The sequence below is a fragment of the Neurospora hispaniola genome (assembly GCF_033458365.1).
Source record: "Neurospora hispaniola strain FGSC 10403 chromosome Unknown B0T23scaffold_15, whole genome shotgun sequence".
Taxonomy (NCBI): Eukaryota; Fungi; Ascomycota; class Sordariomycetes; order Sordariales; family Sordariaceae; genus Neurospora; species Neurospora hispaniola.
In genome coordinates this window covers 50,557-62,736 of record NW_026944420.1, presented here as the reverse complement: position 1 = coordinate 62,736, position 12,180 = coordinate 50,557, and the positions used below count along the sequence as shown (strand labels likewise).

At 27.1% G+C, this 12,180-nt stretch overlaps 1 protein-coding gene across 1 annotated transcript; it reads left to right on the top strand.

The window, feature by feature from the left end:
* Positions 1–11,059: 11,059 nt before the first annotated feature.
* Positions 11,060–11,326, top strand: B0T23DRAFT_328203 (uncharacterized protein; the record flags this gene model as incomplete). Its single annotated transcript, XM_062835670.1, has 1 exon — positions 11,060–11,326. A coding segment is annotated over one exon (267 nt), but the record flags the coding sequence as incomplete, so codon positions are not given.
* Between the last annotated feature and the right edge of the window lie 854 nt (positions 11,327–12,180).

Genomic DNA, 12,180 nt, shown 5'->3' with positions numbered 1-12,180 from the left:
CTTATATTTCGGCGGCCGAACGACGGAGGAGGCGAGTTATATCTAGCTATTTATTGTAATATTACTCCCAATTCTCTTTTATATTATGCGAAAACTTATTCTCGTTTATATTTAGGATTTTTATAATACTATTAATAAATATTACGAATATTAGGCCCTTATTTGGGTTATTACTCTTATTGGCCGCTTTGAATTATTAAAGGAATAGTTTATAATAGCCGTTTAAACGGGAGCCTTTATTAACTATAATATTAGTAGTATCTAAGGTAACGTTTCTAATTATATTCTTCTATTCGGGGATATAAATAGGAGGGACGGCGGTAACTTTATCTTGCCCCGTAATAGAAATACCGGTACTTCCAATTCGAGATTTATTCTTATTATCGGGAGGTCTGCCGGGGCTTCTACGTAGCTTTGTATTTTCGGGGGTAATAGTAGCGGTAATAGGAACTTAAATAGTAGTAGGAACTTAAATAGTAGTAAGAACTTAAATAGTAGTAGGAACCTAAATAGTAGTAAGAACTTGGACAGCAGCAGGAACCTAGACAGCAATAGGAACTTGGATAATAGTAGGAACCTGGATAGTAAGAATTTAAATAATATTCTAAAGCGGGGGAGGAATAGTAGCGATATTAATAGTAATTTAAAATTTATTTTTATTCTTACTACCGGGAGGCCTGCTGGGGCCTCTATGTAGAGTAGCAGCCGTAGTAGGGGCAGTTTTTCTACTATATTAACGACTAGATCCTCTTCCTATTATATATATATATTAGCGGGGATGTATTAATAATCTTTATATAATTTTAAAGTAAGAATAACGTTACTTATATTTAACTACTAATATATATAGAGATAGGAGACTAATATATTAATAAAATAATATTATAGGATAGTATAATAATATAAAAAAATAATAGAATAAATTAAGAATGGCGATATTAATTTTTCGATATAGAAATATAATGGTTGGTAGGATATAGAAGGAAGAAAAATGTAGTATTAAGGTAGAAGATAGATAGGAATAGGAATACTTTATAGAAATTTAAATATAATAATTGCCTATATAGGTAACGTATTGCATATACCACTTCCCGTCTACTAGTACCGTAGAAATCTTAAATTATTTTCAAATTAAAATTTTGTTGTAATATTGAGTTAGGAAATATCTGGGAGATTTTATTGGTATTATATTATCGGTGTTCCCGTTACTTTAAATTGTAGTAGGAAGGAGAACTGTAAAAATAAATATTTGGAAATTTGTATACTTATATTAAAATAATAGGAATTAATAGAAACTACCTCTATTGAAGATGAATAATGATATTAGAAGATTAATATTAAAATATTTAGAAATATACTAAGTATTTACATCCAATATTATACTTTATTATATAAAATATTAATGCTATAATTGAATATATATTAATAATATAAAATATAAAACCTAATATTATATTAATTAAGTATTAAGTTAGGGTCGATATTATAATCCCGTCCCTCGATCCTTCGTTCTATATTATTCCTATTATTAGTATTAATAAAAGGGATTGTAAAATACCCTATAAAAGAATAAAAGATATATGAATATTAAATATTTATATAATCCTCCTTTCTAATGCCTATTAATTTAATACTTAAAAATCTAAAATAATAAAATCCGAGCTCTAGAAATGAAGATATACTAATATCTTTAAAAAAAAAAAAAAAAAAAAAAGAAAAGGGATGACTTTATACTAATTTATTCAAACAGTCTCATCGTATCTCGTGTAAATCGCTAGTATACTATTCAATTATCCTTTAAGTTCGGTAGCCTCCTCTTTATATAGTTCTTTATTAAATTAGCAGTCGATATTATTATCGATATCTTCGTTATTCTCGCCCGTATTCTCCTAATTCCCTATATTAATTTAAGTGCTAAATATATCCCCTTTACGCTTTATACTAAAAGGAATGAAATTTTAGCGCGGTTTATCGTCCGGGTTAATTAAAAAGGAGCGTTTACCGCCTGCCTTTTTTATTATCGATTTAATCGGCTTAAAAACGGCGAAATCCTCCTATTTCAATCTATTATCTTTATTCTAATTCTCTACAATCTCCTCTTAATAATTGTGAAATTCCTTATTATTATAAATATATCGCTTGGGGAGGCAAGTACAGTACTTTATATTAGTATTATAATCTTATAATTTAATTAAATATAATATAGTTAATTAATTTCTATTAGGGTTAGGGATTACTATAGTACTACGTAGGTAGAAAAATAATATTATACGCCGAGTAAAGCTCTTAAGAAATAAATATAAACTATGTAGCGAACTTTATAATAAAGGACCTTACTATTAAGACCGGTCTTAAATTTATATATTTATTTCCTGAATAATAGTAGGTTCCTGAATAATAGTAGGCAGTTTATATTATAAAAAATAAGAATCTAAATTTAATTTACAATAAGGGAGTAATAATTAAACTATATAAGTATTTACTATTAATTCTAATTTAATTATTCTATAGCCTCTTAAATATTCTCAAATTCTAATATTAGAGGTAAAATATACATTATAAAAACTCGCAAATTAATATTAGGCTTATTAATAACTTTTAATAATCCTGATTACTTATTAAGAATTATATAATCGGACGATTATAGTTTAGAGTAATAATTAGTAATAGTTCGCTAATAATTCAAATTAAATAGATTTAAATTACTACTAATATAAATAGTATTAAATATTAGTAATAGAGAAATTTCTAAATTTCCAATTAATAGAAGAATCCTTAGAATCCCTAAATTACTATTATAATACGGTTAGACGGGCTCCTAAAGCCTAGGCTATTAGGTACTAGTATATTAGATAGAATGAAGCTAAAATTCTTATTAATAGCAATTTAGATTGGGAAGGCGGCGACTAGTAGTAGAATCCGGACTTATATATTTAATTCCGAATACCTTCGTTCCCTAACCTTCCTTTTCTTCTTTATATTTAATATTACTTTAATTTATAGCTTCTAATTTTGCAGTTTATCTCTCGTAGGATCACGCTTTCACAATTACCCTACCTTATTATACTATAGCTTAAACTAACTATAACAAACTAATTATAACAGCCCAAATTAACTAGGCTGCCAGAGGCTTCCTTACCGTACTGTACCGTACCCAATCTAAACATCTAAACTACCGTACCCGGGCCACCTTGTAGTTCGTACTTTAATTCTCTAGTTCGCTATATAATATATTTACTATATATAAATAGCTAGCTAGAAGCTTTCCTCCTTCTTAGAATATCTTCCTCTACTTTATTTTATTTACTATTATAGATAAAAGTCACCCCCCGGTATTATAGATATATTATATATTATAGTTTAAATTAGCCGCAATAACCTCCCTTCTTCTTATTACATCCTTCTTTTACCTTCTAATACTACCTACTATTTCCTTGTAAAGGGTATAATATTTAAGTAATATCTTCGTTTTAATTAACCTCCCTGTATAAATTAGTATAGTGGGGTTAATTAATAAGGATAATCCTAGAGTAATTTATTTGGGAGCGCTAATAATATTAAAGAATTTATAAGTTATAAAATAAGTAATAATAGTATAAATATATTAAAATCTCCTTTTAATTATATTATAAAATATATACTTTAGTTTTTTATAATAATTTTTTTCGAATTTTTTTAGTAAGGCCTACTAATCGGGGATGTATTTGCAAGATTAAAAGAATCTAATTAATTAATATTAATAGAAGGTGGAATATAAGGAATTAATCTAATAAAATAATAGGTTAAAGAAATAGAAAAATAGGGATAGTAACTAATAAAAAAAAGGAAGTAGAATAACGAATTAATAAAATATCTAATATTAAAAATAAAATAAAGAGTTATTACAATATTTATTATACTTTTACTATAATATTCCTCTATCTAATCCAAAGCTTCACGCATCTCCGTCGAAATACCTTTAAACCCGTACTATAATTATTACTCCCTTATTATTACTAAAAAATAATTATTAAAAATTAATTTAATTAATAATATAATCGGCCTCAATTGGATTTAAGGTTTTTATAATTTTTTACTAAATTGTATTTCTATAATTTAATTCGAGACCTACCTCTCTCATCTTTTTATTGTTAAAATTAGACCGCTGCCTCTTTTCTTTTTTTTCTCCTATTTACCCCTCTATTTTATTTAATTATTAGAAGTATTCCTAATTATTTATACCTTTTATTACTAAATAACCTAATATTATAAACCAATTATTCTATTCTTTAATAAAAATAAAACCTTAAGCTATTTTATAAATATAGGAGTTTAATAAGCCCCGCCTAATTTAGTACTTCCTATTTCAATTATTAGAAAGGTATAAGGATTACCTCCTACCTTACTAAATTAAATAATTAAGGAACTATAGTTCTTTTATAATATATTAATTTAAATAGTTTTATTATTATAATTTTCTTACTATTTCAATATATATATATATATAACCGGAACCTACCTATATTTAACTAAAGGCCCGCTATCCTTATAACCCGGGGTCTACCCTTCGAATATTATTTTTCCTCCTACTATTTTATTAAAGTATAATTTATAAAAGTTTAGTATTTAAGAAGTATAGTCTATAAGAATTTAATATCCTCCTACGTTTTTTTAAATCCAATTAAATTTAATCGGAAGTTTACCTTTTTTACTAGCAATATAATAATAGAATAATACTACTTATTTTAAACTTAAAACCTTTTATAAAAGCTACCTAGTTTAGGATTAGGAATAAGGATAGCTAAATGTATATTGCGATTTAACAATATTTGTATATATAAATTTATTTATCTCTCTTTCGCTAGACTAGGGGTAGAAGTATTTTAAAAAAGAAGTAATACTATTCTAAATTAGTTATTTTTTAAAATAGAGGTAGTATTATTACCGGAAGTAAGGCTTTAATAATTAATAAGGTTAATAAAGGTATAGGAATAGAAAAGGAATTAAATAGTAAATTCGGGATTTACTACGAAGGATCTGCTCTTAAATATTATATAGATTCCTTTAGGTTTTATATTTCTAATCTTTTAGAATTCGAAAAGCGAATTAGTACAAAACTAATTAAAGAAATTCGAGGATTCTTAAAACGGTCCTTAAATATTAGAAGAATTACCTTATATTAAATAAGAAATAACTACCAATATTCGAGAATATCGAATATCCATCTCCTTTTTAAACGAAAAGGATTAAAATATTCCCTAAACCAATAGTACTAAATCTTATAATAAGGCTAGGTAAGTTATTTACTCTAAAATTTAAAATTACCCTTAAAGCTCCCCTTTAAGGCTAGACACCCTCCTTATATTATTACTATAGTACCTATAACTATTATTATAATACTATACCTAGCGACCCCCTCCCCCTATAGGGTTCGGTCGCCGCCGCTAATATTGGGTATATTTAGAAGGAAATTAATAGTATAGCAGGTGCTAAGAGGGTAGTAGGAGACTAACTTTTCCGGGAATTTATAATTATAAAGCCGGGCTAGTATTTTAAATAGAAGGTTCTTCCAAAGCCTATAATTACTAAAGGCGATCGAATTATTACAACTACTATTATTACTCCTTATATCAAAGAGTGCTTTAGGTATATAATTCTTAGAAAGGTATTGCAATTAGTAGGGGAGGATACAGAAAACGAAAAGGCGGTTAAACTCACAAAGCGTCTTAAGATAAAAAATAAAAATAATACTAAAATCAATACCAAAATCAATACTAAGGACGATATTAAATATAATACTACAATAAAAAGTCTACCAACGCCACTTCGGTCCTTACTAATCTAAGTACTAGAGGCACCTATTAAATTAAATATCGTATCTAACGTAGAAGTATCCTCGGATCTCCCTCTATTAGAAAACAACCTACCGCCTTTAATGAATAGGAACGTAAAACCTAAAGCGAAAGCGAACCGAAAACTAAAATTAAACTCCCAACTACTCTATATAACCTATATTAAATATTTAAACCAGGAATTCGTTAACAAAATTAAGGTCGGGGATATTATTTTAATACCCCGAAATAATAATTCAAATACAGACACGAAATAGAAACCAACGGATACGGATAATTATAAGTAATTTAGCCTTATTTAAAGAGTATATACTACTAAGATTAAAAGTAGCCGTAGCTTTAACTTAAAGAGTTTTAACATCATCTAATTTTATCAACTAAAAAATACGCCGTACTATACTACCTTATACAAACAGGAGCTTAATCTAAGGCGAAGGCGAACTTAAAACTAAGACCGAATACCCAACCGCTCTATACAACCCACATTAAATATCTAAACTAGAAACTTTAAACTACAGCGGACATACAATACCTCTACTTCTAAACTAACCCCAACTTTACAAAGGAACACTATAACCTTAATATTTAAACCCGATACAGCAAAACGCGTCAAACTCTCCTCCAATACCAGAGGGCTATCACCACTACTATATTTCGCAAACCCAAAGCCCTTCGAATAATACTTTCTACGAATAACTATCCTCATCCTCTTTCAAACTCCACAATTTTAATTGCCGCTAAATATATAACTAGCTATTTTCCCTACAAGGGATCTACTCCTAAAGATTATATAGATTAAATTATTTCTAGTCTTCCAAAATCCGAGAAGCGAATTAGTACGAAATTAATTAAAGAGATTCGAAGACTTTTAAAAAGATCTTTAAATATTAGAGGAACTGCCTTATATTAAACAAGAAATAACTACTAATATTCGAGGATATTAAATATCCATCTCCACTTTAGACGAGAAGGTTTAAAATATAGGATTAAAAGGTTAGACTTCCTATAAAGGACGATTTACCCTTATATTCCAAGGGCCTCCCTCCTTAGAAGAGCACTATAATTATTCTACCACTCCCCTACCTATATTTAGAATAAGCAACTATCTAACCTTCTTCCTAATTAACTTATAAATATTATATCCCCCGCTCAAACCTTAACTTTACTATATAGAGTTAAATCTCCTCCACAATTTAAAATAGCCGAGATATAGGAGCTACACTTCTAGCTAGGAGAATAAAATAAACTTATAGGCCTTTTAATATCCCGCTATAACTACCTACATTAGTAGTACTTTACGAGGAATAACGGATATTAGAATCCATTCGAATTTTATATCCACAATTAGGAACACACAATAGCGACTCTCAACGCTAATTTCCAGGGTCAAAATACCACCATTTACAACATCGACATACATAACTTCATTATCAATAAAGAAATTCAATATTACATCGATATTTTACACCTATCGCCTCCTTATTAAATATAGTCTCCGGCCTATATACAACCTAACTAAAATAATAAAAAGAATTTTATAATTCTCTTCTCCTATACCTACTTAATTGAGAAAATTAAGCCTCGCCTCTTTATTATCGAATAAATATTCGGCATTTTATACCCTTAGTTCGATAATTCCTTTTAGAATTTCATTTATAAATTTACTAACTATAATTATTTTATTTAATAGAAAGTAGTAAACTTCTCTTACTATAACTTACCTCAACTTCGGAGGGGGTTAATAATAATTAATACTAATCTAAGGGAATTACTAATTTATAATAACAGTCCTAAACTTATAATTATAATCCGGTAAACTTTCGCAACTATCGATAAAAGAAGAAGGAAATACCCTTTACATTAACCCTAAAGGTATTTATAATTTTTTCTAATATATAAAACTCCTTTATTAATAATTATATAGGGACGTTTCGCGCAGTTAATATAAAATAACTATAGTACAACCCCCTTAACCGCTAACCAACCTCTTAAATATTAAAATATTCTAAATATTAAGAATCCTTAACTATTAAACTAGAAAACTTTAAATAAATTTAGAATTTTAGAAGGAAGGTAGGAAGATAAAAAAGAAGGAAGGTAGGAAGATAAAAAGGAAAGAGAGAGAAAGTAAGAGAAGGAGGAATTAATAAATAAAAATTAAAATATTCAGCGTTTTCTAACTTTCTTCTTATAATTATTACTACTATAATATTCTAAGGCCGTCGCTATCGCTATCGCTATCGCTATTATTATCGCTATTACTTATTATACTCCCAGGTAAAATTTCGCTTATCTTTATCTCGATTCCCAAATTAATATTATTATTTATATTATAGATTTAATTACTTAATAGTAGCGATAATAACGGCGACGACGGCCGAGATATAAAGTAATAAAATTTAGTAGTTTTGGACTTAGGCGGGCGATAGGCGAGAATTGAAGGAAGGAGCAAGCCTACTAGCGCCTCCGCCTATATAAACCTTAATTTACTATAGGTTTAACAGTTAATTAAGTTTAATATTTAAAAATTATTAATAATTAATTAGAGATTATAGATATTAATTAGGCATGTATTAAAAATATTTAACTATTAAAAATAAGCGGGTTACTTATTAATATTAGGACGGTAATAAGCTATTTCCCTATATAATTATATATAATACTACCGAGAATTATTATAAATTTAATTTATATTAATTTACCTCCTAGGATTATATTTTCTTATTAAATTTTATAATATATTATAAATTCGCCGAATATTAAGTATATTAATAAATAAATTGGAAATATCTTCTTCAAATTATTATATAGGTAGGTACTTAATATATTTATTTATAATCCTTAAAAAAATTAGGAATAGGACGATAAAAAACTTTCTTATAATTCTAATTAACTATATAACTCTTTAGTAATATAGTATTATAAATCGGATAATTTATAAATAAAAGAAGCAATACTAAATTAAATATTATTAAGCGTAACGTAGACGGATAGGACTAACCTTATATTTAGAAACTCTTTATATTATTAGGAGAAGTTAAGGATAGTCTCCGTATCCGAATTAGGAGGAATTTAATTTATCTTATAATTAATAATAATTATTAAAGCGGTTATAGGAAGGTAGTACCTAGGTATTACAAATATTGAACTATATATTCCAATATATAATACTATAAGTACCCTAAAAATCTATCCTAATATCGGGCCCCAAAACCTCTTAAATATTAACTCCAGGCCACTAGTATCTTACTATGTATAATATAATTCTATTCTTATAAGAGAAATATTATTTACGAATAAAGGCCTTATTATATCCCTATATATATTAGATATTATAATAATACCCAATACTACCTCTATAGTCCTTAAAATCCCTATAAACTCTAAACCCGTCCTAATTACTATATTATATAGGAAAAGCAGGCCGTAGTAGGAAAATCTATTTCTAAATATACATTATAATTATTAAACAATAACTATAATTAATATTTAAAAAACAATATATATTTCTTATAGGAGGTAAGCGCTATAATATAGTATCCTTAGTTTTAGAGCCGGGTCGGGTCTAAATTTCGAAATTTCTTAAAGTTTCAAAGTCTTACCTTCTTTTACGACCTTTATTAACAGAAAGAACCAAGTATTCTTCTAGAAATAACTAATTAGCTTAGTAGCTAAGTAATTAATAAAATAATTCTTATATTTTTATTCTTATTCGTAACCTTTATTCGATTCCTATTCGTAACTAACTTTTTAAATCTATTTTAGAAGACCTTTAAATTTAAATACCGCCCTTTACTTTAAAAGGTTACTATTAAGGCTATTAGAATATAAAAGGTTATACCCTATATTAAGTTTTATACTTTTGAATTCTAGGGGTTTAGAAGATAATTAATATTTGGAAGATAATTAATATTTGAAAAATAATTACTATTTTCTAAATATTAATTGTCTATTAAATAACGTTTATTACGATTTAGGGTTTTCCGCTTCGGGTAAATTAAAGTAAAGTGGAAATAAAATTAAGACCCTACGATTTTATTCCTATTAGAATTATAGGAGGCCGAAAATATTATATTTTATTTGTATAAGAGTTAAACCTTATTCTACTTAGAATAAAATCTATATTTACTAGCTACTAAGAAATTCTTCGACGTCCGTTGTATATTCGTATACAAAGTCCTTAATTTAGTCTAATATCTAATATATATTACTAGTATATACCTTATTACTAATTAGCTTCTATACTTTTAAATTATCGTCTTATATATTAAAATACTAAATTATTTTACAAGCCTCGTAATTGAAAGGCGCGTACGACGGGGGTTAATAAGTAGCACATTCCCTTTTAATACTATATCTAAGGGTTTATAATTATAAATTATTGAGTAACGTTTTAATATCTTTAAATTAAAAGGTATATGGCAATTTTATAGTAAAGTAGATATAGAGTATTTACTATATATAATTATAAACGATATATATAAATTCAGTAATATCGGGCTTATTGGTTAAATCGTTACTGGACGCGCTACCGGCACTTTAATATTTATTAATAGTAAGCGCGCTACCCTAATTTTAATCGCTCGTTTTAGTCCGCTTCGATACCTATAGAGAGGGCGATTCGGATTATAAGGGGGACCGGTCCCGCTTATAAATCTCTTTAATATAGAAAGGTAAAGGAGTAAAATCGTTAATTAGGTTAATAAAGGGCCGGTTTTATATACCTCTCCGATCTACCTATATTTAGCAAAAATATATCTCGCCGCCGGTATCCTCAATAATTCGCCCTACTTATTTATAAGGAGCTGTATCTTTTTATTTATAATATCCCTTATAAATTCGGCCTTAATTTCGTTACCCTTAAAGGTTATTTCTATTTTCTATTTATTTTACTATATAATTATATTAATTTTATTAATAGTTTAATAACTATTACTTATTTCTTTCTTAATATATTAAATCTACCTATACTAATTATAATTATTAGTTCGTCGCTAGTCCCCCTCCTTAGCGATTAGAATATCGCTAATTAATATTAAAGACTTATAGCTAAATTTAATTACTTTCAATTCGCTAAATACGTCTTTAAAATAATCCCGGAGCCCAATAAAGTAATAAAGCCTAAAAAATATAATATTTAATAGACTAAACGTACTAACACTAATAAGATTCTCCTCTCTACTTTTAAGAACCCTAATATTATTACTACCTTATATATTAATAATTAGGATAAACCCAATAGAAACCCTAAGGTTATATATAATCTCATTCAATTATATATCGCTCGTATTACTAATAAAACTCATAGTAAAGTCCTTACCGAATACTTAATTATTAAACGTACTAATTTTAATACTATAATTTCTTTCCTTATTCGTTATACTCTATTCTATAAGCGTATTGAGGATACTAAATTCAAGATCGATAATAACTTCGAGATTACCTTCCTTTATAATGCTATAAAGGCCGCCTACCCTATTAATACCAAATACTAAGCAGCCGCTTTAGAAGCTAAAGAGCTAGATATCGGTACTTTCCTATTGAAGTTTAATAATATTAGTAATGTTAAATCCTGTACTAATATTAACGTTAATATTTAGAAGTTGGTTAATAATACTAATAAGAATAATAATAATAATAGTAGTTCGGCTAATAAGAAGAAGGACAATAGTAAGCGAATTGATTGTACTAGTTATAATAAGAAGATTTATATTACTTAGAAGTATATTTCCTATAGTTATTATATTAGTAAGAAGGCGGATATCTATTGGGTTTATTACCTTAAAAAGGTACCCGATACTTAGAAACCTAAGAAGGATATAATAATTAAGAAGGTAAGTAATTAACGTTAGTACTAGTACCTTCGCTAATAACGTTTCAACCAATCTTACTACTCCCGCCACTATTAATTCTACTTTATTATATAGAAGTAGAATATTTATAGATATATCGGGTATAAATAGTAATATAAATTTTACTAGAGCCCCTAGCCAACGCTATTAAATGTATTAACCGTACTTAGAATAGTCAATCAATCGATTATTCCCAATTATAATTTTAATATACCTATAATAATTCAGCTAAAGACTAATAGGCTCTAAGGTAATATTAATAATTAGATAGTATTCGTAATCTAGTTATTACGATTCTAATTATATAAACAATATCTTTAATTACTTTAAATAGTTTATAGATATACAATTATTATTATATCCAACTATTTATACAATCGGTAATAGAACCTCGATTTACGCTTACTATATTAGTACTATTAAATTAACTATAGCTACTCTAAACAATATTACTATTAAGGTTAGAATTAAAGATTGTATTTACAATCCTTCTATAC